At 38.7% G+C, this 26,699-nt stretch overlaps 2 protein-coding genes across 3 annotated transcripts in view; one reads left to right on the forward strand and one right to left on the reverse strand.

Annotated features, from left to right (window-relative positions):
- Positions 1–4,513, reverse strand: part of LOC124233455 (inactive phospholipase C-like protein 1) — a 327,640-nt gene extending 323,127 nt beyond the window's left edge. The window contains exon 1 of the mRNA XM_046650555.1: positions 4,480–4,513. The gene's annotated coding sequence lies outside the window, so the exon portion shown is untranslated. The remainder of the gene's footprint in view (positions 1–4,479) is intronic.
- Positions 4,514–5,240: 727 nt separating this feature from the next.
- The window catches only part of LOC124233496 (protein boule-like), a 57,827-nt gene continuing 36,368 nt past the window's right edge, over positions 5,241–26,699 (forward strand). For both annotated transcript variants that reach the window (XR_006887077.1, XM_046650636.1), the window contains exons 1-7: positions 5,241–5,351; positions 8,916–9,059; positions 11,810–11,901; positions 14,037–14,091; positions 15,897–15,972; positions 19,047–19,174; positions 21,202–21,273. Coding sequence is in view for 1 of the 2 variants with exons in the window: in XM_046650636.1 (XP_046506592.1) it covers positions 5,331–5,351; positions 8,916–9,059; positions 11,810–11,901; positions 14,037–14,091; positions 15,897–15,972; positions 19,047–19,174; positions 21,202–21,273 (588 nt within the window). In the remaining variant the exon portion in view is untranslated. The remainder of the gene's footprint in view (positions 5,352–8,915; positions 9,060–11,809; positions 11,902–14,036; positions 14,092–15,896; positions 15,973–19,046; positions 19,175–21,201; positions 21,274–26,699) is intronic.

Below are 26,699 nucleotides of genomic sequence, written 5' to 3' on the forward strand. Positions count from 1 at the left end.
ACTGGAGACAGATTCTTAGTAGCCCAGAGACCAGCACCAGAGGAACCTGCAAACAAACCTTGTTAAACTAACCCTTATCTTCCTAGTTACTTCTTCACCATTTACTATCTCTAGCGCAAACTCCTTTGTTTTGTCACTTCCTCACCAATGTATTGTTTGTCTAAAACATATAAAAGCTTCCCACTCTGTTCACTTCTTCAGGTCTTCACTCTTTTGTGAAGGGTCCCATGTGCATGTAAAAATTCAATAAAGTTTGTGTGCTTTTTCTCCTGCTAATCTGTCTTTGTCAGCTTAATTTTCAGACCCAGCCGGGGACCCTAAGAGAGTCGAGGGAAACTTCTTCCTCCCCTACAGATCAAATCTAAGGAGGAGATAAGAATGGAAAGAGGTTAAAAAACAGAAAAGTTAGGGGCTGGCCAGGTGGCATAGTGGTTAGGTTCTTGAGCTCCACTTCAGCAGCCCAGGGTTTGTGGGCTCAGATTCCGGGCATGGACCTAAACACCACTCACCAAGCCATGTTGTGGTGGAGTCTCACATACAAAACAGAGGAAGATTGGCACAGATGTTAGCTCAGGAACAATCTCCCTCAAGCAAAAAGAGGAAGATTGGCAACAGATGTTAGCTCAGGACCAATCTTCCTCACCAAAAAAAAACCCAAACAAACCAAAAAAACAGCAAAGTTAGCGATAGGAGGTGAGAGCAAGAAAGGGTATGATAAAGGGAGACAAGCCAGGGCAAACAGTGTAGGATAGAGTCTACGAGTGGATGGTATGTTTTGGGTGATCATTCTCGCACTGAAGTCTTGCTGTATGTGTCTTATTTTTGTGTTTGATAGTATTATTTGCTCTTAAGGAAGTATCTGAGAATGTTAAAGGATTCTGCAGGTGAGATGTTCCAAACATAAGGTCTTCCCCTAAAAAGCAACTGGAAACATGTGCATAATTATCAAACCTCACTTGGGTGAATGAATCAAGAAAAAGGTTCTCTGGCAATGACTGTTCTTCACTCTCATGCCAGAAGGAAGAGTAAAATGGTGAGAGGTGGGGAAAAAGTGGAGGGTGAGGTGAGGCTTGTCTGTTCATTTAGTCTTGACAAATAAAAATGGCAAGCAATAGGATATATTGGAGTATATGAGGAAGCCATTTGGTATAAACCTAACTCGGCCTGACATCCTTTTTTTTCCTCCAAAAGGGCCTGACTGGCTATTGAGCATGCATTGCATATCTGCTTAGACATTTCCTTTGGCCAGAACAAAGGCCCTTGAGATAAAGATGCAACTTCCCCCCGACATTAGCATTTTTCTTTAGGCTAGGAACTGATTGCTGCACTCACCTCCCAGCTCACCTGTGACCACCCAGCTGGAGACAACAGACTGCCACCCTGCTGTGTTCACAGAGACAGAAGACCTACCTGCTATTTCCATCAATCGCTGTGCCGACAGAGCAGTCTCGCGACTATTGTGGGAGGGACATTTCAATCCTATGTGAAACATCCTCTTTGAGGGTATATAACCACCCTTATACCCCCACTTCTTTGGAGTGCTCTGTTCCTTTGTGGAAAGACTGTCCCGGGTTATAATCCTCAGATTTAAGCTCAGAATAAACTCACCCAAATTTTCATTTATAGATTGGATATGGATTATTTTCGTCGACAGTCTCTTATTCTACAAATATTTATTGAGTTCCTACCTTATGCTGCACAGTAAGTTCTATATTGTATATTCTCGCGTCTAAGTAATTGCTCAAAGTAAACAGCATAATCAAATAAACCAATTAATTTTTACAAGGAATTTTCCAATACATTAGATATTGCTCTAGCCTAGACTGTCTCTGTAACAGCCTCTCTAAGTGTAAGTATTATGTTCCCCGTAGAGGAAAAGGAGATCTGAACGGACCTCTTTGCTTCCTTAAGGCAGATTTTCTTTTAAATCCTGTCCTTCATCTCTCCTATTTCAAATATCCAACCATCATAGAGAAAAAGAAAGCACCTAATAATCCTCCAAAACACAATAGGTTAATAGACCTAGGAACAAGAAATAAATGAAATGGAAGCAGAGGCGTCTTCCAAACACGTCTTTTCATTCTGTTTTATCTGCCAAGTTAAGTCACTCCCTGGTCTGGGCTCTCTCTGCACCTGGCAACTCTTCTACTGCTACACTTAGCACATGGAGTATATAAACTTTCTATTTACTTAGCTCTTTCTCCCACTAGACCACGGGCTGCTGGCAAGCAAGAACCAGGTCTTAATCCTTGGTACCTCCCCTGCCTTCGAGTAAACACTGTCCACAACACAGAGGCCAACCGTTACCTAGGTCTATAAGCTAGAGAACGCATCAAAAGGGTTATCAAGAAAAGGACTGCCTGAATTAGATACTACGAGTTAGAGTGTAGCTAGAAAACTGGAGGCAGGAACAGGTGAACTGCCAGTAAGGGGAGGCAAACAAGGAGAGCAGGCTTGGGCAATTCCCTGAAACAAGAACTATGCTCTGAGCAGACTGTGTGAAGGAAAAAGATGAGAGACAATGGGATTCTAGCCGGAAACATAAGAAAATGGGATATTTAGGTTTGCAATATGTTACATATCATACTTTTATATTTACCTTTGTCAACGTCACGTTCAGTATCTGAAACTTGAGACTTCTGAAGGATCCTCACCAAGCCCTCTCCATCATCACTCATGCCCAACAGTCTCAGTTCCTCTCTGGTTTCTTGTTACCCCTTTCCCAGTATTTTATTCTCATTGCCGCCACTTTTGTTTAGCTCCCCAGTACTTTCACTAGAGGAGTAGTCTCCTAATTCAATTCTGTTTTTCCAGTCCCTTAAAAACGCCTCTCAGGTCTGAGAATATCTTCCTAAATTCTGGCTCTGATTCTATAACTTGCTGATTCAATAACCTTCAATGGCCCTCTGTTTACAAAGGTCTCCAGAATAAAATTCTATGTCCTTATTACTGTGGGATAAATAACACGGCAGAGTGCACTGTGCAAGGGCAATGGAGTCAAATAGAACTAAGTTTGCAAAGTGCAGCTACCACTTACTAGCAATGTGACTTTACACGAGTCACTTTTACCTAAGGCTCAGATTTCCAGAGAGAAAAAGGACAATAACCAAAATGATTAAAAAAGAACGTGTCATACCCAGTGCTGGGTACATGACAGGGACTCAATATCTTTCCTCCCCCCTTCCCACCCAGACCTGTATTTCAGCCTTGACGATGCCCTTACCAGCCTTGGACCCTGTGCTCCACAAAGCTGTCCTCCACACTCCCAAAGACCTATGATCATGGTTCATATAGGACTTATCCTATTCTGCTTATATCTTATTATAAGCATATTTTGATGTAATCATTATTTTGAGTAATAATCATTATTAGATTGAAAATACTTCAAGGACAAAGGTTTGAACTCGTTTGGTCTTTCCTGTCACAGCACACAGCCTTATGTACTGCACATAATAGGACTCTATAAATGTGTACTAAGTTGAACTGAATAATTTCACATGATTTACTCAAGTTCTCAAATAAAAAACTCCTCTTGCTTTAAGAATTAAAAGGGTTATAAACAGAATGGAGAGTTACCATACGGTAAATACAGTATATTCCATTAGCACCCAACGCAGGCCTTGAAATAGTGTTCTCTAAATTGTGTTAATTAATTTCTATGTCACAGATTGAACACCTACTGTGGTGAACAGTCTTCAAAAATAATTGGTTTTAGTCGGAAAACACTTGGGCAACAGAGAAAATAGTAATATCTACTCAAATCCATCATTACCACTGGAAAAAGATGCCCAAAGAACATCAGTTCTAATGGTACTGAACAGCAAAATTATTCTGTTCTAGAGTATGTTTTAATTTGAATAGGTTTGTATTGTTTCCACAGAAACTAAAACCTGAGAAAATGAGCTCAAACTGCATGCAGAAATATATAATGACTTTCAGGATGCTTCAGCTGAACTGTATTCAACGAAACAAAAATTTCGTTTCCCATTTTATTTTTGGTAAATAATACGAGAGCTAATCTTTGAAAAGATTGAAAATTGATATAGTCACGCTGCTTATTTTTTAACTCTTTTACCTTGAAAGGAAAATAACCCAAAGTCAAACTTTTACAACATAGAGTACAAAAGTTATTACTGGCGTTAACTTTTAACAGTTGTCGCCGCTGATTGTTTTAAAATACATGCCAAAACGGTTAAGAGGAACTGTTGTCAGAAAGATCCCCGCTTATCGTCTACAGCTCTAGAGCGTAAGCACATCACTTCGCTGCATCTCCAGCTCCTCACCCGTGAGACGCCGACGACAGCGCGGCCACGTGCAGGGCCGCTGCGAGCCGGCAGATGCGGCCACTCCCGAGCGCGCCAGCGACCATCACCATCACCTTTATTACCTAGGCTGCTAGTTGTAATTACTGACAACTTGGCTACAGAATACACATGTCGTCGACAGGTGACATCGGCGATATATATGACGGTCCGCTACCTTTTAGAAACTTTTCGCCACTCGGTCCTCCTTCAAGGAGACCCCGGGGCTCCCGCCGCGGCGCACGGTCCTCACCCGCGGCTCCGCGGCGGGCGCTGCTCGGCGGCTCCATCCCGAGCGGCTCCGCGGCGGGGCGGCGGCAGGCGCTGCTCTGCGGCTCTCGGCCCGCGGGTCCCGGCCAGGCCGCCCGCGACGCCCCGCCCGCCCGCCCGGCGGGCCTGAGTGACAGCGACAACAGGTGCGGCGCGGCGTCCGCGGCGTCTCCGGAGCCCGCGAGGTTGGCGCGTCAGGCCGCGGGGCTCAGAGTTTGGAAAGTGCCCTCGTCGCCTTGCACCAGCTCCCGCAGTCGCCCCCCGCCGGCTTCCCGCGCCTTAGTAAAGACTGAGGTCACCTGCACCTCTCGAAACCCACCCGTCCCAGAGGCCGCCTTCTCTCCGGGGCGGAGAGGGCCAGGCGCGCAGCGCATGGAGCTCTGCGGGGCCGCCCGCCCGCCCGTCCCCAGCCGGCCGAAAGCAGGCCAGAGCGGCCCCGGCCCCGCACGACCCTCGCCGGCCCCGACTCGCCGCCCGCTCTGCCCCTCAAACGACCCGGAACCGAGACCCCGGGCCGCCACCGAACCCGCCCGCCCGCACCCCTCGGCGGCTTGCGGCGCCCGCCCGCGCCGCCGCCGCCCCTCCCCACCCCCCGGGGGCAGGTTGAGGCCCCGGGTGCGAGCCTGCGCCCCTGCAGCCGTCGCCGCCAGGGGGAGAGAGGCTCCGTGGGGAGACGCGGCGTGGCTGCCCTGGTGTGAGGGCCTCTCAGACTTCAGGTTTCTGGCCGTTCCCCCCGGTTTCTGAAGAGCGTCGAGGAAGATGGAGAGCCAGTGCGGGGCGGTGAGTCCGGCGGCCAGGGCCCGGGCCAGCGGCAAAGGGCGAGGGAGACTCCGACCCTGAGGGGCGGGGAGGGCGAGGGCGAGAGCCCAAACGCCGCTCTTCGGTGGCGAAGGAACGTGGACGGGGCGCCCGTCGACCGCCGCGAAGGGCGGCCGCCTGCAGGCCGTCCGGCTGGGGCGTGGGGTCGGGGAGGAGTGGCCACCGACTGGCCCGGGCGTAGGCGGCCCGGGGGCTCGCGGACTGCCGGGAGGCGGCGGCGGCGGGGCCCGGTGCGCCCGGCGGGGGCCGGCGGGAGAAACAGCTTTCCCGCCGAAACCGCGCTCAGCGGCGTCTTCTGCGCTCGCTCCAGCCGGACTCCGCCCCGCCGCCCGCCGCGAGGGGTTGCCAGGGCGGCCGACGCCTCCTCTCCCCTACTGGTCAGTGGGGACCGGAAGGCCCGAGGGACGCGGGGGGCCACCTGCGGCCCAGATAGGACGGGCCCCTGAAGCCGCGGGTGCGCCCCGAGCCCTTCAGAGCGGGGAGGGGGAAGGGCGGCAGACCGAGCGGGCCCAGGGGCCGCGGCAACGTGCCGCCGCGCCCCGCCCAGCGCCGCCGGCAGCCAATCAGCGCGCGCCGCGGGGCCGACTGCGCACGAGGCGGACGTCGCGGCGGTGCGGTTGAGGGCTTCTGAGGCCGCTGCTGGCACGCTTGCGGGCCAAAATTTCTCGCTGGCTGGCCTTCTTTTCCCTCCCGCACTTTGGTGGGGAGGGGCTGGATCCTCGTGTCACTGCTCAAGTTCACGATGACCCGAGGGACCCGGAGGAAGCTGTCGCCGTGGCCGTGTCCCCCGGCGCCTCAGCTTGCTGGCCGCGGAGGGGAAGGAGCGCCGAGGCTGTGACGGCGACGGTTAGCCCGCCCTCTTCCCTCGAGGGGAGGACGCAGAGGGGGACATGAATCTGGAGGGAATTTTGAATAAACTCTCCGGGAAGTTTTACTAACCAAGGACCCTTTATTCTAACCCAGTAGCAGCAGCTACCTAGGTGCTTTTCATACATTTGCGAAGTTGCTGCCCGTGGGATTTGGGGCTGGCTTTATTGTTGACCTCGGTGCATCGCTGAGCTTCTCTGAGGGACTCCGGTGTTGCCTCCACCCGAGCCTTGTTCCTGCTAACGTTAGAATATATTTTCTAGGCTGTCGATATTGTATTTTTCTGTCCGTAGCCTCGTGGTTGCATATCTTGAGCGGGAGGAAATGATTCATTCGTTTTTTCAGTCGTTCAGCAAATACGTATTGAACACCTGTTGTGTACCGTCGCTACAGATGGTGCAGCGAACAAAACAGGCGAAATCCCTTCCCTCGTGAGCGTTACGTTATAGTGGAAAGAGACAAACGACGTAATAAGTAAATTACATAGTATGTTGGAAAGTGGTAAGGAGAAAAGTAAAACAGTTGGAAGCCACAGTAGAGCAGGAGCTTTAGAAGCTGGAGAATGAAGTGAATTGGATGTAAAAAGTTGATATTTTTCTTTTCCCGGTATCGTTCAACTAATTTCTCAAGGCTGAGAATAAAGCGCTCTCTTCACTTACTGTCATGACATCCCTCTCTCAATGAAAAATGATGGAGCTGACTTTTATTTAAATAAATTTGAGAACAAATGAGTTCATCTATTGAACTCATTTTGTTTTTAAGAAGAAAATTTTAGGAAGACTGATTTTTTTTTAATTTTGCAAATAAGTAATTTCTACATTTTCTAAACAAACAGGCAGAGAGACAAGATTATATCTACCAGAACTGTTCTGTTATGTCTAGCAATACAAATTCACAGTTGAAAAATAAAACTGAACAGCCTAGAATCATCTCTTCTGGGCACTACGTCCTACAAGTAAAGTGACAGAAGTTATTAATTACCTCCAAATGCCCAGAGAGGATGCTGTTAAGATTGGATTCCCAGTTTCTTTAATTGGAAACTACAACATAGCAATTATTAAATGTGATGACTTTTTTGTGGGTTAATAGATGTTTTTATGAACTCCCTTATTAGGGAGTATGTGTTTTTCCCCCTCAAAACTAGGTAAGGAATGGAACCCCCTAACTCCAGCCTATCACCCCATAGTCACCACTGGCCTAGTCATTTTTCTGTACATTTTGCAGAGGGATTATGGCTTTATTGGCCAGTGAAGTGAAAGGGGAGAACAAATGTGAAAAAGAACAACTCCAGTACCTACGTTAGAAATTCATTTTCATGTATTTGTTTCTCAGAGAATTGAAATTATGAATTTCAGACTTGTTGAAGCACTCATTTAGTATGTTAGACTGTCTCAGAAGTCTGTATAGTGTTCCCAGGAGGAAAATAATTAACAAGATCTTGAGTTAGTTTCTCTTCAAAGTCCTTTTCTCAAGTCTTGTTTTTTTTCAGATGTACCTGAAGTCTATTATCTTGCCGTTGTGCAAAGGCTTATATGTTAATATATACTTATTAAAATCTAAGTTAGGTCCCCTGACTTAGAATTGTGAACATTGAATATGTACTATGAGCTCAATTCTTTAGTATAAAAATTTATTTCTAAGGTATATAATTTTTTTTTTACAAAATCAGTCCAATCTGCAAATTGACAAGTGCATTTAAAAATTTGACTTTAGAGCTGAAAAACAGTGAACTTGAACGTCAGAGTTTATTAACTTGTCAATGCCCTTTAGCCAAAGACCTCAAGGAACATGTCTGTAGTTTAATGAAGTTGGTTTATTGAATTGTTGCAACAAGGAAGTACATACTCCGTGGAGCCTCTCAGTAGGAGTGTGTTAGAAAAAACTTATAGGATTTGGCTCAGGTTAAGCCCATTTTTAGAGAGAGTTTAAGGAAGAAGGGCTTTACTCTGAAATGCATGTTGTCAGGAAGTGGAACTAATTCTGTGATTGAGTGTGTTAATTCTTATCTACAAGGCAAGAAAAAATAGATTGAGGTTACAGCTGTGATTGATGAAGGAGTAATCACTCATATAAGCCAGGATAGAGGGATGTTTGGTTATTCTTGTGATTTGGACATTGCTTTTGTTACTGTCAAGGTTCCGACATGATTACGGAGTGGGCTTGTTTTTGTCTTGATCCATCACAGTCATACAGTAGCCTTGCGTGATGTTGGTGTTCTGTTAATGAGAGAATGCCACAGCGTAGCTATGAGTTCCAAGCCAACTCCCAGCAACACCAGGATCTAGTCGGTTGTGCCAGGCCAGCTCCGAGCTGTGCACGGCTGCTATTCTCTTTCTCAAACTTTTATTTGAATTTAATATTCCTTCTTAATATTTATAATATTTAAATAGTGTATTTAATAATAAACATAAGTATATTTAAATAATACATTTGAGATTTAAGATTTTCTCTGTAGTGAAGTTGATTCTACATATCCTATATTATTGTTTCCCCAAAAAGTTATTAGTTCTAATTATAATCTTCATAATATTAGAATAAAATTAAAGTCTGAAATACTACATTTTGTTTAAATGATTCATTTCTTGAAAAATAGATGTTTTCAGCCTGCATCAAAACTTATACCCAGTGCTAAAAATTTAAAAAAGTTTTATTTTACAGCAAACATCAAATCAGACGCAAACAGATTCGTTATCTCCATCCCCTAATCCTGTATCACCTGTGCCTTTGAATAACCCAACAAGTGCCCCAAGATATGGAACAGTGATCCCTAATCGCATCTTTGTAGGAGGAATTGACTTTAAGGTACCTATTTATGCATGCAACATAGTGCATTTTTTGCATTAGAAGTTATTTTTCTCAGAAATTGTTTCTTTTTGCAACTATAAAAATAACATTTGCAGAATGATTAGTTGTTTTCAAATTGTCTTGCTATAAAGAATCTTTTTAACAACAATGTTGGTTAAATAGAGTGTATATAGTTATCCGATTTCACATACAAGGAAATTGAGGCTCGTTGACATGTCTATAGGCTCCTAGCTACTTAGGGACAGCTTGAAGACCAGAATCCTAGTTTTCTGACCCATAACTCCATATACTTTATTTCCCATACCATACTAATTATTCTTTCTTGCACAGTACTCCAATAGTCCAAATAATGAATGATTATAATTTTCAAAAGAAGACTCAAAAAGCACACACACAAAACTTAGTCCTGTGAAATCTTTTTTCTTATCTTTTATCTTCAACTTTTTTTCTTCCCCCCCCCCCCCCCCCCCCCGGGGAAGATTAGCCCTGAGCTAACATCTGCCATCAATCCTCCTCTTCTTGCTGAGCTAAAATCTATGCCCATCTTCCTCTATTTTATATGTGGGTTGCCTGCTGCAGCATGGCTTGAGAAGTGGTGCGTAGGTCCACACCCAGGACCCCAACCAACAAAGCCCAGGCCTCCAAAGCAGAGCTTGCAAACTTAACCACTGTGCCACTGGGCAGGCCCCTATTTCAACTTTTATCTCAGATTCCTGAGTAACCTCCTGACTTCCATCTTCTGCACCTTGCTTTCTAGCACCTAATTTAGAATTTGATCACTGAAAAAGGCCTGCATCCTTGTTAGAATAAAGCATTTTAGCAGTAATATATTTAAATAATATAATCAGCCATTTCATTCTTTCAGAGAGACATAGTTTTGAGAAGTCTGCCGTGCCCTACACCTACAGGAAAGGCATGCATGAATATTTTAAGTGCAATACCCTTACTTCCAAGTGAATGTATAGAAGAATTTCCAAGCTTCCATATTATGTATTGGAAATTACAGAGAGATTTGTCTTCTTTCTTAATTAAAAAGAATCTCTGTGTCATTAGAGTATGATATTTGACTTTTGTAACTCGTCATTTCCCTATAATAATCTGTCACAATTTGGATGGAATTATTTTTTTCCTGCTCAAGAGAAATGTTACACTTAATGTTGTCAAAATAATGAGTCGTAAGCAAGTATGTGATTGGTTCACTAAAAATAAAGTAACAAAAATGATTTCTTATGAAATGCTTATTTTTTAAAAGATTTTCTGTTTCTGTGGAAAATATTAATGACCGACCATAAATATTCAAGTTAAGTATTCTTGTTCAGAATTTATTTATATTACAGTAGCTTAGTATATTTTTTAAATAAGTCATCAATAAATGTAAACATTTCTATGGCTAGGTTATTCTAGGTTACTGCCTATCAGCCACAAAATGAACTTTGAGGAACCATCGTTACAATGCACTTATAGCTTTAAGGTAACTGCTGCCGTTCCCTTTCTTGTACCTTTTCCCAAACTACAGATAAATGCCAGCAAGGAAATAGTTTACTGGAGGAGCAAGCAGTCTCCATCTTTTAAAAACACTTCTTTTTAGAAGCTTACAGCCCATCCCTCTTAATATTTAATCATCTTGACTTTCTGTTCCTTACTTTTCAGTGGAGAAGTGGAGCTGCAAAACTGAGCTAGTGATTCTTCTGCCAGAGAATAGTTTGAATTAATTTGTTTTCAAATCCCTAATAGAAGTCCTTATCCTGGCATTGATTCCATTGTGTGTTTATTGAAATAAGAGGCATTCAGTTATTCTTAGATTAACTCAGTATTGTCATCATCCAATTTAATAGGCTTTAGTTACCAACGAAAAACCAATAGTGTCTATAAGTAGTGAGGAACCCGAGGCATACCTCTACTGTTAAGCATGTCTTTTCCTATGTATATAAAGGAAATTTTTTTCTACGGATATTTAGAGTTCCTCTTGTGGCCATCACAGCTGAACCATGAAATGAAATTACAATGAATTTAGTGTGAATACTTTAGGAAAAGGTGATATGAGTCTTTTATGAGACTATTTCAATTAAAACCAGATATGCCAAAACTATCTTTGTAGACATCTTGTACATTATAGTCTAATTACGACTCAAGTTTTTATTTTGAATATTATCATAATGTCTGTATTTAGCTGAAATGTATATCGAGTACAAATAAAGCAGCTAAACACTTTAAATCTTGTAGCTGCTTCATTGTTATCACGAATTGAGTTCAAGTGCTTTGGAAATATATTTCTTTCCTAAGATCTTACTCTTCCTGGAGACAGTGCTGATTAAGGTAGAGTGACTGGTGTGGGCCAACATAACCTATTTCCACTGCCGTGACTGTGGGCCTCTCTGAGCCACAAGGACCAATAGTATAATATGCCCTTACTTTAGTTATAGCATGCCTAACTCAAATTATTTTTAAAAACTGGCCAACTAGAGAATAAGAATTCCTTTAAATGGTAAGCTTTCTTTGTAGTTTTAAACAGTTCAGCTTAATTTTTATTGATATGTGATAGTTTAACAATAGTTACTGCATAAAGCAAAGTATTTATGTTGATTTTAACAATTATTGGTTTCATGCACTGTTTTTATGATGAGAGGCATTCTTATTTCCATATTATTATTTATTGATCAACTTTTCTGCCTCCAAAACAAGCATAAGAGTTGTTTCATCTTTTATCAACTAAAAAAAATTTTTGTGTTCTCTTTTTATGCCATTAGACAAATGAAAATGATCTAAGAAAATTTTTTTCCCAATATGGGTCTGTAAAAGAAGTGAAAATTGTAAATGACAGAGCTGGAGTGTCCAAAGGGTTAGTATCACTATGGAATTAACAATTACATAGAATTAACAATTGTATTTTTATTAGATTACTAGGTTTTGTATGCTAACTTACTTTGGTTCCATTTTTTAAAAGGAGAATGTCATGCCCTCTTCTTTCCTCCTACCTTTAGATCTCCTCTATTTCATATGTGTATATGTGTGTGTGTGTGTGTGTGTGTTTGGAGGGAGGGGGACACTATAATATTCCTTAATTTGCTGGGAAGTTATTTTTGCATAGGCTGAGGGACCATTCAGTGTTAGGTAGCAAGCACTTAATGTTGAGTAGCTAATGTCCAGTAGCTAAGGAAGCAGCTAAAGGAATCAGATACTTTTGGAATTGTATCCTACTTTAGACTAGAGAGAGCTTTATTTGAAAAAAGCTGACACGGAGGAATGTCTGTAGATTGTGCCTCAGAGACTTCTTTAGGGGACTAATCAGAGAAATATGACTCTAATGAGAATGATTTTTAATTGCTGAATCAAGGAGAATTAAAATTGAGAAGGAAGCAGTAGGATTTGTCTAGAAATGTCTAATGACCTTAGATCTGTTTCAGTGGATTGGTGTATACAAAAGCCAAATTTCAGAGAAGTGAAAGGTAGTCTACATAGTGTATTCACTTAAGAAGTTTGCAGAGTTAAAGAAAAGAAAATGGTAAGGCAGTGGAGATCAACGAAGATTGTGTTTGTTTTCTTGAAAGAGAGGCAAGACATACGTATTTATAGGCATAAGAGAAGGGACCAATGAGGTGGATAAAAAATTTTATTAGTGGGGCTGGCCCTGTGGCCGAGTGGTTAAGTTCGCGCGCTCCGCTGCAGGCGGCCCAGTGTTTCGTTGGTTCGAATCCTGGGCGCGGACATGGCACTGCTCGTCAGACCACGCTGAGGCAGCGTCCCACATACCACAACTAGAAGAATCCACAACGAAGAATATACAACTATGTACTGGGGGGGCTTTGGGGAGAAAAAGGAAATAATAAAATCTTTAAAAAAAAAAAAAATTTTATTAGTGGGGGACAACACATAAGTATGACAGGTGGGCACTTTGGAAGAGATGGGTTCCTATGGAGAGGTTATTTTTAAACAAATGAGATACTTCCTCAGACTGACAAACAGTATTAGGATGAAGTGAGATGGTACCTCTTGTGGTTGGCTAATACTGAATTTGCAATACTTTGGTAATATCCATTTTTTATCATTGAAAAATGTCCATAGAAATGTAAACTGTATTTTTTGCCTTTTCCACTGGGTGGGGTATGTGTTCTACCAAAAAATTGAGTGTAGAAGTATTTTCTTAACCCTTGTTTAATGTTTGGGCAAATAGAAAAAGAAAAATCCCTTTGTTAGAAAAAGAAACTTTGTATATAATACAGTGATTGAACTGAAGAAAATAGTAGTCAATATATTTAGCACTATTCAAACGAGTTTCCTTAAGTTAACTAATTAGAAATTATACTTTGAGGAGATATACCTTTTATTTCTTTTGTTTCTTTTTGTTTACCTATTTTGGCTTGTGGGACATGGCATATGTCATGTATTTGTATCTTGAACATTATGTGAATTATACTCTGAAAGTGACAATTATATAGAAAAAGCAGATATAAAGTCTGGGTTATATATATTTTTAATTGATTTTGTTTGGGAAGTATATTGATAATTACATTATCAGTTTATATGTGCTAATAATAGTAAATAACACGTTTATATGCTCATTTACCAATATAAAAATTTTATTGTTGAAATTTTTAAATTTTTAAGGTTTTTTTTTCTACTTTGATTCCTGTTTAAGCAAGACTTCTATTATTTTAGAAGGAGATTATTTCTCTGGACTGAAATTCATTGCATCCTAATTTGTAAACCAGACCTGGATCTCTCATACTTTCCTGCCAAACAGCTCAGGTCTGAAAATATTTTAAAATCCCTGGGTTGTTTTTTTTTTTTCTTTTAGTCCCCTGACTCTAAGAGGAAGTGACAGTAGTAAGTTGTGAATGATTCTCCTAAGTCTTGCCTGCTGGTCACCATAGAAAAATGCTCAGTCCTACAGTGCCCCATTCTTAAAAAACAAAATTTTTTCAAATCTTAACGCTAATGTGATGTCCTAAGAAAATAATTAATACATTTGTTTAGGTATGGTTTCGTCACTTTTGAAACACAAGAAGATGCACAAAAAATTTTACAAGAGGTAAGATCTTTTGTTGTATTTAACTTCATTTTTGGAACTTCTTGCTTTGAAACTAATTCTTTAAGGTATCTGTTTTAATAGTAGAGTTCCAGTACAATGATCAGTTGCTAAAAAGGAAATTTTTTAACTTTTCTCATCTTAAGATTGACATTGGTCTCCAAAACAATAAAATTAAAGACAAACTTTATCTGCAGAAGAATTCCAGATTGTTACATGAGTATGGTTATGAAGTTGTCATGTAAACTTTCACTTGATTTGCTTAAAATGAGAACTTGGGGATGTATCTTTTCTGAAGTGTTAATAGCACTTTGGATTCCTGAAAACACTACAAATATGGATTCCTGGAGTGAGGTTATCTGAGATTATTTCACTACTATGAAAAACTTTATATAAACTAAGAGTATTCATAGAAAATGTCGATAGCCTGCAGTTCAGTGTAATAACTTTAAATTTGGCAAACATAACATTTAATTTTTTTTAGGAAAAAATAGAATTTGAATTGCATATTATTAAATTGTATGTAGTCAAGTCTCGTTATTCATAGTAGTTATGTTCTGTAAAGTCACTACGAACACTGAATAGGCAAATATTCAACTGCTGCTCCACAAAGAAATACAAGACTACGTTCCTACAAGCTTCTGGTCACAGTATTTTCATCAACTAACCAATACATAACTTTGTGTGTTTCTATTTAAAGACATCATATTTAATATATATTGTTGGTTCATTAACGTTGACTTCATGGCCAGCAGCACTATGACTCATGCCTGAATCAAACCCATCTAACCAATATTTTCTCCGTAAGCATGACAGTCTTCTTTCCCTTAGAAACACTAGCCAGCACTTCAGCACTGTACTTGAGGGCTATTTTAAATAGCAAAATCACCAACATAAAGTACAGAAATGTGAAAAATGTGGCACTCAACAGAACATGAAGAGGACACTTGTTTACAGCACAGGAGCTGAAATAAGAAGATAGCCCTGTTTGACCTCAGCTCAGACCATGTGTGTTGGGCAACTCATATATTTTTTTTATTGAGGTAACACTGGTTTATAAGATTATATAAATTTTAGGTGTACATCATTATATTTCAACTTCTGTGTAGACTGCATCATGTTCGTCACCAAAAGTCTAGTTGCCAGCTCTCCCTGTACACATGTACTCCTTTACCCCTTTCACCCACCTCCTTTCCCTCTGGTAACCACCAATCTGCTCTCCATATCTTTGTGTTTATTTATCTATCTTCCACATACAAATGAAATCATAAGGTATTTGTCTTTCTCTGTCTGACTTATTTCGCTTGGCATAATACCTCAAGGTCCATCCGTGTTGTCGCAAATGGCAAGATTTTGTCTTTTTTATGGTAATATTCCATTGTTTATATCGCGTCAAATATTCCATTGTTTATATCGCGTCTTCTTTATCCATTCATCTGTTGTTGAGCACTTAGGTTGCTTCCAAGTCTGGGCTATTGTGAATAAATCAGGCAGCTCATATTTTTCACCTCTGCTCATGTCCGCTAATAACCACTAAATTGTCAGTGAGTATTGATATGGGGGGATACAAATAAATTTTAGTGAATAGGTGAATTCCCAAATACAGGATCCATGAATAGAATTCCAGATAAGGAGTTAGAGTCAGAGCATTGGCTAAGATTCAGATCCAGATCTATTTAAATACAAAGGTTTTGCTGCTTTCAAAGGCTGTTATAGTCTGAATTTTGAAAATGTTTCTATTTTTTCCTTATTGGTTTTATGAACAATAGTGCCAAAATAATGAAATAATTTGTTTTTTCTTATTTTAGGCTGAAAAACTTAATTATAAAGATAAGAAACTGAACATTGGTCCGGCAATAAGAAAACAACAAGTAGGGATTCCTCGTATGTATTGAGAACTAATGTATTTTTCAATGTTTTTGCATGGTTCTTTTTTGAAATATTAGACTTTTTATAAAACCTTATTAAAATACTAAGTTTCTTTCATTTAATAAAGTTGTTTTAGCAAAGTTAGTGGTCAAATGAATATTTCTTACCACAAATTAATTAATATAAGATTTGGAGGTGGGCTAGGGAAAAATTTACATAAATAATAATGCTTAAATATATTGCATAATTACATCTTTTTTTTTTTTTTTTTAAAGGTTGGCATGTGAGCTGACATCTGTTACCGATCTTTTTTTTTTTCTTCTTCTTCTCCCCAAAGCTCCCAGTACATAGTTGTATATTCTAGTTGTAGATCCTTCTAGCTGTGTGGGACACCACCTCAGCATGGCTTGATGAGCATTGCCAGGTCCACACCTAGGATCAAATCCAGCGAAACCCTGGGGCGCCAAAGTGCAGCACACGAACTTAACCACTGAGCCACAGGGCCAGCCCCTGGTTACGTCTTTAAAGGAAAAATCTGATAAAAATATAAGTTAAAATTTTAAAAGTAATTAGAAGTAATTTAGATTTACTAATTAGAAAATTTTATAATTAGAAAAGTAGTTTAAAATTAGAGTGAAAATACTAGAAGTGAAAATATAGAGCCAATCTCAGAAACTCTGTTTGCACAGTATGTACTGTAATTCAACCACATAAGTCATAATTATCAGAGTGAACAATTCCTAAAGCTTTAGGAATTGACTAAGTTATGTACCTTCCTCAAATTTCTGTAATGCTTTTAACTCTACCCTTCTTTTTTTCTCAGTCTTCCCATTTATTAAATTAGGCATCTTTACTGTAAGTTAACTTTTCACATGTAATATTTACTAAAGTCTCTCTCTAGATGTAATTGAAATGTTCAGCATAGTACCCTACACTACCCAGTTAATACCCTATACTACCTTTTCATGTATTTATCAAAATTGTATTTAATTAATTAATTGTGTAATTAGCTAATGACTGTCTTCCCCACCAGAACCTAATTTCTATGAAGATAGAGACCATGGCATGTTGAATTTTTTCTTTTCCTTTTTAGCTGTATCACTAGGGCCTAGTTTAATGTCTTGTAATAATATTCACTCAAAATTTATTTATTTAACAGATAAGCCTTTGGTTCCTTGCTGATCTTTGGAGGGAAATCCATGAACCTCCTGAATTATATGCAAAATTTTATTTGAGTGTATATATTTCTGAGAAGAGGGTCCATGGCTTTCATCAGATTCTCAAAAGGATTGGGTTAAGAACCACTAGAATAAGCAGTAACAATACTAGATGAAATGCAGTGAAAATATAAAAGCTGAGAAGTGGTAGTGCTGCTTAAACTGGTAGGCTACTACTGCTTACAGTGTGGCGTAGTCAGCAAATCCTCAGGCCCTATCCCAGACTTGTTCAATGCAAATCTCTGGAGATGGGGCCTTGGAATTTGTATTCTAATAAAGTGTTTAGGTGATTCTAATGTATGTTAAATTTTGAGAAGCACTGTTATAGTGGTAGAAGGATTGCCACTTCCAGTAATTTATATAACCTTGCTGGTCGAGTACTTAATCTAACTTGGCTTATATAAATTTTTAAAGTCTCCTCCTGACAACGAAAAATGTTATTTTTTTATTTTGGGGGGACGGGTATATATAACTTAATCTTGGAGAAGAGATGGGGACCCAAAACTAGCCACGTGAAGATTTGTGGTCACGTTTGCAAAAGCAGCAGTTGTAGCAAAAGGAGATTCGAGAATAAAAGAGACTCGTGGCATGAATGAATATTTGCTGATAATAGATCTAAAGGATTTGTAGAGTGGAACCAAAATGTCTTCAGGAAAGTAGAATTTTCTCCAACTTCATTGCCTCCGTTATCTTTGGCCTTTTACAAATAAAAGCTCTTACTAAGGTCTTAGGGACTTCACTATATAGTCTTCAGGTAACTCTAAATGATGTATAATTTATATTTGTAAAAGTAATGACTTGGCTGATAATCTAGATTGTTAAGCTTGGGGCTGGCCCCGTGGCTGAGTGGTTAAGTTCACGTGCTCCTCTGCAGGCGGCCCATTGTTTCGTTGGTTCAAATCCTGGGCGCAGACATGGCACTGCTCATCAAACCACGCTGAGGCAGAGGCCCACATGCCACAACTAGAAGGACCCACAATGAAGAATATACAACTATGTACTGGGGGACTTTGGGGAGAAAAAGGAAAAAAAGATAAAATCTTTAAATGAAAAATAAATAAATAAATAAATTGTTAAGCTTTGTTTCTTCATTATATTAGTATTAAAATCTGAATTGGTGAATCTTTAGTATTCCTTATTAAACTTGTTTCTTTTTCTTTTATTCACCTTAGGCTAATATAAGCTCTAAGATAATGAGTTTGAAAATATAGTCGTGCGCTACATAATGACGTTTCAGTCAGTGACAGACTATACATATGACAGTAGTCCCGTAAGATTACTACCATATATCCTAAATGTGTAGTAGGCTATACCATCTAGGTTTGTGTAAGTACACTCTCATGTTCCCACAACAACAAAATCAGCTCATGACGCATTTCTCAGAACATACCCCTGTCATTAAGCAACACATGACTATATATACTTCAAAGATACTTTAACATACGGAATTTTTTTTAAAAAAAACTTGTAACATTCAATTTTTACTGTAGCTATGTAGGTATGTTAGGATAAAGATTTTCCAATGTTCAGAAATTACATTTTTAGGGGCCGGCCCCATGGCCAAGTGGTTAAGTTCGCACACTCCACTTTGGTGGCTCAGGGTTTCACCGGTTCGGATCCTGGGCACGGACCCGGCTCCACTCATTAGGCCACACTGAGGCGGCGTCCCACGTGACACAACTAGAAGAACCCACAACTAAAACATAGAACTTTGTACTGGTGGGATTTGGGGAGAAAAAGCAGAAAAAAAAACAAAGAGAAGATTGGCAACAGTTGTTAGCTCAGGTGCCAATCTTTAAACAAAAAGAAAAATTCCGTTTTTAAAAGTTGAATTGAACATTTCAATTATTGTTATTTAATCTTTGCTTTTAGGTTCCAGTATAATGCCAGCAGCTGGAACAATGTATCTAACAACTTCAACTGGATATCCTTACACTTATCATAATGGTGTTGCTTATTTTCATACTCCAGAGGTAACTTCTGTACCACCACCTTGGCCCGTAAGTAATTTTATTTTAGAAGAGTGTCTATCTGTTACTATCACATTATTTTAAGATATTTATTTTATTTCTGAAATATTTCAACCACATACAAGTACAAATAATAATATAACAGTCATGTAGCTACCACTCAAATTTAATACATGTTGACATTTTGCCATATTTAAGTTCTTTTAATAGGGGGAATAAAATGTGATAAATTCAAATAAAATCTCCTTGCCCCCATTCTTGTACCCTCTTTTCCTCCTCAGAGGGAACTAGAATATCTTTCCTGTCCATTTTATATGTTTTTACTACAAATGTAGGTATCCTTAAACAATATATTAACAATATACAGTTTTATTTTGGGTGTTTTTTAAACACTATATAAATAATCTGGTTTGTCTATTCAATGTTATATTTTTGAGATAAACCATGTTGATCCTAGGATATATAATCCACTTATTTTAATATTTTGTAATATTCCATTCTATGAGTGTATATTCCCCTATTGATGGGCATTTTAAGTTTTTTCCTACAATCAAGACTACAATAAACATCCAAATCTTGTATGTATTGTGTGAGTATGTATTGTGTGAGAGTTTGTCTAGGACACTGGTCTTCAAAGTTTGTTTATATATCCTCTAAAATTTTTATGAAAAATTATGAATACTCTCATTTTTAAATTGGTCTGAAATTTATCATAATTTCAAATAATTGAGGCGTATTATATATTGTAGATTTGCTTTAGACATATGTTTATAAAACTTTATAGCTGTAGATTTCGTTTAAGAATGGAAAATGTCCTATGTGTGGTGATGGATGTTAACTAGACATTATGGTTATCATTTCACAATATATACATATATCGAATCATTATATTGTTCACCTGAAACTAATATAATGTTAAATGCCACTTATAGCTCAATAAAAAAAAAGAATGGAAAATGTCTGCTCTATAACTCAGTTAACAAAACTAGTCAACCAAATAAAATTAATCAATCAAATAAAACTTAGTTTCTATTAGAAAATTCTGACTTTAATTTTAAGTTCAAATAAATGAGTTCATGTGTATCCCTGTGACCATGATGTAATTTATTTTGCTTCCTGGATGAAATAAGGTACCATCTCCACTTTAATATTTCCTATACAAGCTCTTTTTGCTTTGCTCTGTCCTATTTTTCAAGGGCATTGCCTTCTTGAATTGTCTATTTGATGCTCTGTTGGTGTTTCCATTCCAGAACAAACCATTATAGCAGGATCCAGAATGAGTGAGAAGTGTGCTTTTCATAATGAAGGAAAAGGGTAATTCTGAGAGGGGAGTTTTGAAAAGAAGAATCAATAGTACACAGACACATTCACAGACAGATCAAATCAGGAAGGAGTACACAGGAAATTTAGGATCTGAACTCTTAAACCTGTTCATGCCCATGCGCCGCTGGAAAATTTTTGTTCCCCTACCTTGGTCTTGGCTACGATGTATGCGTGGAAGTAGAATTTCACATTCATAGAGTATACACGTCTTTGACTAGGTATTGCCAAAGACCTTTCCAGAGTATACCAGTTTACACTTTAGCTAACAGTTCATAAGAACTCCGTTTTGTCCATGATATGTCAACCCTTTACTAGATTTTTAGCGGCAAAATCAGATATAATTATTCGTTCAGTTCTAACTACTGTGTAAACATTAACTACCGCTGGTCTCCACAATGGAAATAGGCAGTGTCGCTGTAAGTCCAGCTGCTATTTTCCTCTAAATATTCTCTTAGAACTATATTTTCATAATCTTTGGACTAAAAGCAACTTTTCAGGTGATTGTCTTTTTAGCATTACTGTGGAAACGAAACCACGTGGAAGTAGGAACACTGTGTTGATTTTAATAGACTTAAGTGGAGTTGGTAATAATATCAAGAGGTGGAAAAATGACATTTCCAATTGTAAACCATAATTTGACTGGGTTTAGGAAACAATTCAAGATAAATTTTATTATAAACTATTTTAAATAATTTTGCCTAAAATAATTTTTCTATTTTCCTTTCCTCTCATAGTCACGTTCTGTATCTAGTTCCCCAGTGATGGTAGCTCAGCCTGTTTATCAGCAACCTGCGTATCACTACCAGGTAAACATTAAATTACAATGAAAATCCTTTTGATACTTTCACTGCTTTTTTGGGTAACTTTCATTCTGTTCTTTCTCATGCAAATACTCTAGTAATTAAAAAGAGATAGTTAAGCCTTGATAGCAGTGGTTTTTTTTCTTTTTTTATGAGGGAACTAAACAATGTCACGCAAGAAGATGGATTCTTTGCTTCCTTTTACCAAATGTAATGAGGTCAGTTTTGCTCTCTTGGCTAACATTTAATCTAGAAAGTCTTTAGAAGTAATACCCAAAGTAGGATACAGATATTGGACCACAGACTGATTTTTTATTGTTACTGTTAACATTATGTCAGTTTCTTCTTAATACATTTAATATAACATATATTACAATAAGTAATATATTGTGGTTTATAACAACCTCTCTTAGTTAACCAGCACTCTCTTTTCATTAATACTTGTGGGAGACTGGGGATAAGTGAACCATAATGCCAGACCATTTTGGTTTTTGTAAATGAAGTATAATTAGAACATAGCCATATTTGTTTACATATGGGCTATGGCTGCTTTTGTGCTACAGTGGCAGAATTGGGTAGTTGGAACAGAGATATTATGGCCTGCGCTAGAATATTTACCCTCCGGCCCTTTACAGAAAGTTTGCCAACCTCTGGGCTATAACATTCACAAATAAAATCACATTCTTTCATACTTCTGGAATAGTGGAAAAGAATTTATTTCTCTTTCTTTTTTCTTTTCTTTATGACCTTTCAAAATAGACCCACGTGAAATGTTACAGTTACTGGAATTCTTTATAGTATTAGACTGTGTTTTGGGGAGGTCATTTATTTTTAAATTCTGTTACCGTGCTAAATATCAAACTGTCTGAAGTGTTTCCTTCATGTACTAAAAATGAAAGTAACTTAATGGTATTTTTTAAAAATATGTATGTAGCATGACTTTTCCTCAGCTGCTTCAGAATTTCAGCAGAGTCTCCAAAGACAGAACATTAGGTACCAGACTATTTAACATGACAAGCCAAAAATTGTGAAACTGGTTTGGGGACCCTTAGGTCAGTGCCTACTTTGAGCAGATATGGGAGGAGGATGAACTGGACAAGGGAGATTGGTAGGTAATGAGGCTTTCTTTAACAAGAGAGTTATTAGAATGCTATAGCATTTTCCCTTCTCCTTAATCAAGTGAAGAGGACTTCAGAAAATGACTAAGAGAGCTTCATATTTATCTTGTGAAATTTGTGAGATGGTACCACTTGGACCTGACTTCTCCTAAAAAAGTCCAAAGAAGAAGCTGGAGTGGTCTATGAAAGCAGAGCTATGAGAGAAGGCTACAGTGGGAATGTGTTTAACTTCTAGTCACAGCAAGCAAAAGTTTGTTTCCCAAGAGCAAGATGTGAGCCACACAGAAAAGACTCTTTCCAAAAAACTTTAAGGTGATCCCGGTAAACAAAGAATCTGTGTGAAGTGGACTTCTACAATCAAGGGCTAGAATTGCAGTCAGAAGTTTTCAGCAGGGAAACCACCAAAAAATCTAGTAAAGTACCTAACTAAAGAGTTATTTGGAATCTGCCACACCCTATAAAGTGATCCGTCCTAAATTTTTATCCAGGGGCAAGGAAGAACAGCTCAACACGGTGCTTTTAAAGTGGGAGGGATAGAATACACATTCTTTTCAAATCCACATAGAACATTCTCCACGATAGATCACATATTAGGTCACAAAACAAGTCTCAGTAAATTTAAGAAGATTGAGATAATACCAAGCATCTTTTCTTTTTTTTTTTTTTTAAAGATTTTATTTTTTCCCTTTTTCTCCCCAAAGCCCCCCGGTACATAGTTGTATATTCTTCGTTGTGGGTCCTTCCAGTTGTGGCACGTGGGACGCCGCCCCAGCGTGGCCTGATGAGCAGTGTCATGTCCACGCCCAGGACTCGAACCAAGAAAACACTGGGCCGCCTACAGTGGAGCGCGCGAACCTAACCGCTCGGCCACGGGGCCAGCCCCCCAAGCATCTTTTCTAACCACAATGGTATGAAACTAGAAGTCAACTACAGGAAGAAAATCGGAAAAGCCACAAATATGTGGAAATTAAACAAAATGCTACTGAACAACAGTTGGGTCAATGAAGAAATCAAAGGAGAAATCAAAAAATACCTGGAGACAAATGAAAATGAAAATACGACATGCCAAAATTTATGGGATACAGCAAAAGTGGTTTTAAGAGGGAAGTCTGTAGCAAAACAGGCCTACCCCAACAAACAAGAAAAATCTCAAATAAACAATCTAACCGTACACCTAAAGGAACTGGAAAAAGAAGAACAAACAAAGCCCCAAATCAGTAAAAGGAAGGAAATAATAAAAATCAGAGCAGAAATAAATGAAACAGAGACTAAAATGACAATAGAAAAAAATCAATGAAGCTAAGAGCTGGTTCTTTGAAAAGGTAAACAAAATTGACAGTCTTTAGCTAGACTCACCAAGAAAAAATAGAAGGTTCAAATAAATAAAATCAGAAATGAAAGAGGAAAAATTACAACAGATACCTCAGAAATAAAAAAGATTATAAGAGAATACTATGAAAAGCTATATGCCAACAAATTGGATAATCTAGAGGAAATGGATAAATTCTTAGAATCATACAACATTCCAAAACTGAATCAAGAAGAAATGGAGAACTTGAATGGACCACTCACCTTACTGGAGATCAAAATAGTAATCAAAAACCTCCCAAAAAATAAAAGTCCGGGACCAGATGGCTTCCCTGGTGAATTCTACCAAACTTTGAAAGAAGACTTAATATGTGTCCTTCTCAAACTCTTAAAAAAATTGAAGACGAGGGGAAGCTTCCTAACTCCTTCTACAAGGCCAATGTTACCCTGATACCAAAACCAGACAAGGACAACAGAAAAAAAGAAAATTACAGGCCAATATCACTGATGAACATCAATGGAAAAATCCTCAAGAAAATACTAGCAAAGTGAATACAACAATACATTAAAAAGATCATAGACCATGATCTAGTGGGATTTATTCCAGGGATGCAGGGACAGTTCTGCATCTGCAAATCAATCAACGTGATACATCACATTAACAAAAAGAAGGAGGAAAATCACATGATTATCTCCACAGATGCAGAGAAAGCATTTGACAAGATACAGCATCCATTTATGATAAAAACTGAATAAAATTGGTTTAGAAGGAAAGTACCTCAACATAATAAAGGCAATATATAACAAACCTACAGCTAATATCATTCTCAATGGAGAAAAACTGAAAGCTATTCCTCTAAGAACAGGAAACAGACAAGAATGCCCTTTCACCACCCTTATTTAACATAGTATTGGAAGTCCTAGCAGGAGCAGTCAGGCAAGAAAAAGAAATAAAAGGGATCCAAATTGGAAAGGAAGAAGTGAAACTGTCACTATTTGCAGATTACGTAATTTTATATATAGAAAACCCTAAAGAATCCACCAAAAAACTTTTAGAAGTAATAAATGAATATGGTAAAGTTGCAGGATACAAAATCAACATTCAAAAATCAGTTGTATTTCTATACACTAACAACAACGTAGCAGAAAGAGAAATTAGGAATACAATCCCATTTACAGTTGCAACAAAAAGAATAAAATACCTAAGAATAAATTTAACCAAAGAAGTAAAAGACCTGTATGCTGAAAACTATAAAACATTGTTGACAGAAATTGAAGAAGACACAGAGAAATGGAAAGATATTCTGTGCTCCTGGATTGGAAGAATTAACATAGTTAAAATGTCCATACTTCCTAAAACAATCTACAGATTCAGTGCAATCCCTATGAAAGTTCCAACAACATTTTTCACAGGAAGAGAACAAAGAATCCTAAAATTTATATGGAACAACAAAAGACCCCAAATAGCCAAAGGAATCTTGAGAAAAAAGAACAAAGCTGGAGGTATCACACTTCCGGATTTCAAAATATGCTACAAAGCTATAGTAATCAAAACAGCATGGTACTAGCACAAAAACAGACACACAGATCACTGGAATGGAATTGAGAGCCCAGAAATAAACCCACACATCTGCAGATGGCTAATTATTGACAAGGGAGCCAAGAACATACAAAGAAGAAAGGAAAGTCTCTTCAATAAACGGTGTTGGGAAAACTAGACAACCACATGGTAAAGAGTGAAAGTAGACCATTATCTTACATCATACACAAAAATTAACTCAAAGTGGATTAAAGACTTGAATGTAAGACCTGCTACCATGAAACTTCTAGAAGAAAACATAGGCAGTACGCTGATTGACGTTGGTCTTAGCAGTGTATTTTCAAGGACCATGTCTGACCAGGCAAGGGTCAGAAAAAATAAACAAATGGGACTATACCAAACTAAAAATCTCCTGCACAGCAAAGGAAACCATCAACAAAATGAAAAGACATCCTAACAATTGAGACAAGATATTTGCAAACCATATATTGGATGAGGGGTTAATATCCAAAATACATAAAGAACTAATAGATCTCAACAACAAAAACCTAACAACCCAATTTAAAAATGGGCAGAAGATCTACACAGACATTTCTCCAAAGAAGATTTACAGATGACCAACAGGCACATGAAAAGATACTCAACATCACTAATTATCAGGGAAATGCAAATCAAACTACAATGAGATATCACCTCATGCCCATCAGAATGCCTATAATTAACAAGACAGGAAATAAATGTTGGAGAGGATGTGGAGAAAAGGGAACTCTCATACACTGCTGGTGGGAGTGCAAACTGGTGCAGCCACTATGGAAAATAGTATGGAGATTTCTCAAAAAATTAAGACTAGAACTACCATACTATCCAACTGTTCCACTCTGCATATTTGTCCAAAGAATATGAAAACATGAATGTGTAAACATATACGCACCCCTATGTTCATTGCGGCATTATTCTCAATAGACAAGACTTGGGAGCAACCTAGGTGCCCATCAAGGGATGAATGGATAAAGAAGATGTGATATATATACATAATGGAATATTACTCAGCCATAAAAAACGATGAAATCTGGCCATTTGTGACAACATGGATGGACCTTACAGGTATTATGCTAAGTGAAGTAAGTCAGAGGGAGAAAGTCACATACTGTGTATCACTCGTAAATAGAAGGTGAAAACAAACAGAAACAAACACATAGAGACAGAGATTGGATTGGTGGCTACCAGAGGGGAAGGGCAGAGGGAGCAGGGTGATGGGGTGATTAGGCACGTGTGTATGGTGATGGATTATAATTAGTCTTTGGGTGATGAACATGATGTAATCTACAAAGGAATAGAAATATAATGATGTACACCTCAAATTTATGTAATATTATAAACCAATGTTACCACAATTAAAATTGGCAGGGATGAGAAAGAATAAGGTTGCTTTCTGCTTATGCTTTATTGAGCCCAGCTCCTCCTTC

Source organism: Equus quagga, unplaced genomic scaffold (genome assembly GCF_021613505.1).
Source record: "Equus quagga isolate Etosha38 unplaced genomic scaffold, UCLA_HA_Equagga_1.0 203_RagTag, whole genome shotgun sequence".
In the NCBI taxonomy this organism is placed as follows: Eukaryota; Metazoa; Chordata; class Mammalia; order Perissodactyla; family Equidae; genus Equus; species Equus quagga.